Source organism: Sparus aurata, chromosome 1 (assembly GCF_900880675.1).
Source record: "Sparus aurata chromosome 1, fSpaAur1.1, whole genome shotgun sequence".
Lineage (NCBI taxonomy): Eukaryota > Metazoa > Chordata > Actinopteri > Spariformes > Sparidae > Sparus > Sparus aurata.
The window spans coordinates 17005641-17009083 of record NC_044187.1 but is presented as its reverse complement, the minus strand read 5'-3'; the positions used below and the strand labels follow the sequence as shown (position 1 = coordinate 17009083).

Genomic DNA, 3443 nt, shown 5'->3' with positions numbered 1-3443 from the left:
TCTACTTAGTAAAAAGAAAATGAAATTGTAAAATGAAAATAATTTTTTTTAAGATTTTACATTTAAAAAACGTCTTCTCACCAAGTTGCACTTGAAGATGTTTGTCTAAGCACTGTTACCCTCACAGGAGGCTCACGGGGCTGTAAATGCGTCTTATCCGTGGATTTACGCACTTAAAGCGTCGCCTGACCATCTGAATATGAGCGTAAACGACGACAGAACAAGCTGAATTTTAGTCAGAAATATTTATTTACACCATGTACAGGATTTTTTTTTCCATCATTCACAAATATATAAATAAAAACATCAACAATAACACATAGCAGAAGTATTTACACGGCGTGCTGCGCACTGTGCAAACTGAACGTGTTTGCGTGCGTGTGACCGAGGAAGTTGAAGTAGTGGTGATCGAGTCCCTGCACCGGTGACAAGTATCCACCGTGCTGCTGCGTGTGGGCGGACAGAGGCACCGCTGGGTACCCGATGCCCGGGCTGCGCGCCGAGCTGTGCCAGGAGAAGTGTCCCGGCGGACTCTGCTGGTACACGGAGTCAGACGGGCTGTGGCTTTGGTGCTCCGGGGAGGAGTGCATCTGGCTGAGGTAGTCGGACGGTTCCGGCATCGAGCCGACGGAGCCGAACACGGGCTCTGTGACCACACGGGACTTGGACTGTAAGAAGGCGAGGATCCGTGCGTACTTGATGTCTTTGGTTTCAGCCCTGTCCTCCGTGGTCAGGTAGTGCACCAGGTTCTTCATGCACTCGTGGTAGCCGTAGTGGAAGTAGTTTGCGAACTCGGCCAGCAATTCACCTGAAAGGAGTCACAGAGAGCAGCGGTTAAAACCCCGAAGAGATGAGACGATGAACGAGTCTGACGCAGCGTGTTGCGGTCTGATTCCACTGCGTAAAGCTGGACTTGTAAGCATGCAAGTGGGGTCAAACTATAAATTACACAAATGCATGGATAATTCATATTTATATTTAATCAACGTTGTGGAAATGGTCACACAATGTATTAACAGAAATGAGCTGTGGGGATGCGTAAAGTTTCGGAGCTCGGTGAGAAGCTGACTCACCCTTTTCTCTCCCGCGGGGGAAATCCGCCGAGTGGAGCGCTCTCAAGTACTGAACCGTCATCTCCAAGATTTCAGCCTTCTCCAGTTTTCCAGAGTTCTGCCAAAATATCAAGAAAACCAACATTAAAAACTGTTTGGCTGCGGATACATCACCGTGTTCTTTGGTGAAGATTGGTTCATGGACATTGTGTTTCTACATTTTAAGTATTGTATAATAAGTGCGATATCTATAACACAAAATATACACTTTAATTTCAACAATACCTGTTTTGCTAGCGCCATCGGAACAGTTTTTCCTAATTCGTTCAGGCAGCGGTTAATACGGTCCCGTCTCCGTTTCTCTATGACTTTGTGAGAGATGGGAGTTCTCTGTGGAAACAAGAAGAGAGAAAACATGAGCACACAATAATATCTACACCTCTTTTAAAGCTAATTATCAGAAATACTATGATACAAAACAGCTAGGAAGGTTTGAATGAGAAGAAATACAATGTTTGCCGCTTTTAACTGGATCATTTATAATCCCGGAGAGTTTTGCGCGCCGCGCGCTGAGCAGCTCCAGAGCGCGCGGCGGGCAGCTGCGCTCCGGCCAGTTTTCATAACTCTGAAGCCTGAATTGGAAATGTTGTAAAACTCTCTAAGTAAATTTAGCCATTTTTAAGTGTTCTTAGCCAAATTTAGCAAAGTATAGCTTACAAATATCCAGTAAGTGTCAGACAGGCTACTTTTAAATCAGTGCGCGCCGAAGTGATGCTGAAACGCGCGCCACAGAGGCAGCAGACAATAAATCTCTCCTCCTCTAGCACGGCAATCACTCCAAGTTGTAGTTAAACAATATTCGACGTAAATACTGAAATACCAAAGTCCATAAAGTGACTCAAACGTGGTAAAAGTGCCGCGTTGCCAGAACAGTTCAGTCCTCATAAAGTCAGAGCGCACAAGGAGCGCGTACCTTCCTGTCTTTCATCTTAGATGCCATCGACGAATTTCTGTCAATCTTGTTAAAAAATCAATTCAGCTGGAGGTTGCAGAGATGTGTTGCTCGGGCAGGAGATGAAGCAGACTGAGGTTCGAGGGGAAAACGGGTCCTTATAAAGGGATCATCCAAGGGACTCCGGCATTCACGGTGTAAATTATTCCATGGGATTAGAGCCATGCATTGGGTAAATGTGTGCATTTAGGATCAGTTAAAGAAATAGTAAAAATCTAAAGCCATGGGCTGGCAGGGGGGCAAACCTGCTTTGTTAATCCACGTGGCTGTTCAAAAGACACGTGATTACTTTCGGAATATTATTTGCATAGTAACAACCCAGGCGGGAAATAAGAAGTGAGCGTTGGGATCGCCTGATCCGGCGGGGCGCACTGTGCGCACTGAAAACAAAGCCGGCGAAAAAAGAAACCCTCTTTCTTCCAACTCGCGTTTCTCACACGATCGCCTGTTTACAAATCCCAGCAAGCGATCTTAACTCTCATCCAAGCCCGGTCCGAGTTTTAAGGCCTGTCCAGTGTCATTAGAGTAATTAAGTAAGCCTTTAATAGGCTGTTCCGCCAAGTTCAGGGGAGATCTTTTGGAGACGGAGTCCCCCCGTTTGTTCTCGGCGTTTCTCACACGACTTGGTGACACGTCCATCTTTTATGAGAGATGGCAAGCTTTTTGTTTACATTCTTTATTTTGTTGGACTCCTCGGCAGGTGTGTGATTAGCCCTGGCACACGAGCGTCGTCTGCGTCAAGGCCAGCGTCTCCAGCAGCCTCTGGCACACGAGGGTTACCCACCACTGGAGACTCTTTGGAGAGGCTCAATTTGTATCCTATTATCCTATAAGAAAATGTCTATTCAGTCGAATGAATAGTTTCATTGGCCTAAATTTTAATAATGCTGTGAAAGAAAGGGAGAAATAAAGAAGAATGCAGCTGGTGTGAACGCGCATTATTCCCCGTCACCTGCAAGATGGGTAGCCTGGAGACCCCTATTCATTTGCCTAATTTCGGTCAACTTAACAAACTTTGGGAGAAATTATACTGCCATTGTTATGAAGGGTGAAGCTTTCTGATCGAATTAACAGCATGTTTTGATCCGGTAAATGTCATTAGAAAGAAAGAAACAATCGCGTTTAAAGGGGCCTGGGTAATGCGCCAAGTGGAGACGCCAAAGCGCAAACTGCACAAAGGGTGCTAGTAAATGCCACAGGGGACTTTTGTACCCTCACATTGCTCAAGTTTTTCCCCCCAAACAAAGGGCATTATTTTATACTTGAATACATTTCATACAACAATTGGCTGTTTTCTTCAAACATATTTTCACAGCAAGGTTAACAACAGGTTTATTGTGTGCGCTCCACACAGACTCACACTGCTCTCATGCGCCAAA

General features: G+C 45.4%; 1 protein-coding gene across 1 annotated transcript; it reads right to left on the bottom strand.

The window, feature by feature from the left end:
* Positions 1–230: 230 nt before the first annotated feature.
* helt (helt bHLH transcription factor) lies at positions 231–2252 on the bottom strand. Its single transcript, XM_030412926.1, has 4 exons — positions 2026–2252; positions 1338–1442; positions 1074–1170; positions 231–808 (listed from the first exon to the last, which is right to left on the bottom strand). Exons 1-4 carry the CDS (start codon positions 2050–2052, stop codon positions 333–335), a joined length of 705 nt encoding a protein of 234 aa, XP_030268786.1. The 5' UTR covers positions 2053–2252; the 3' UTR covers positions 231–332.
* Between the last annotated feature and the right edge of the window lie 1191 nt (positions 2253–3443).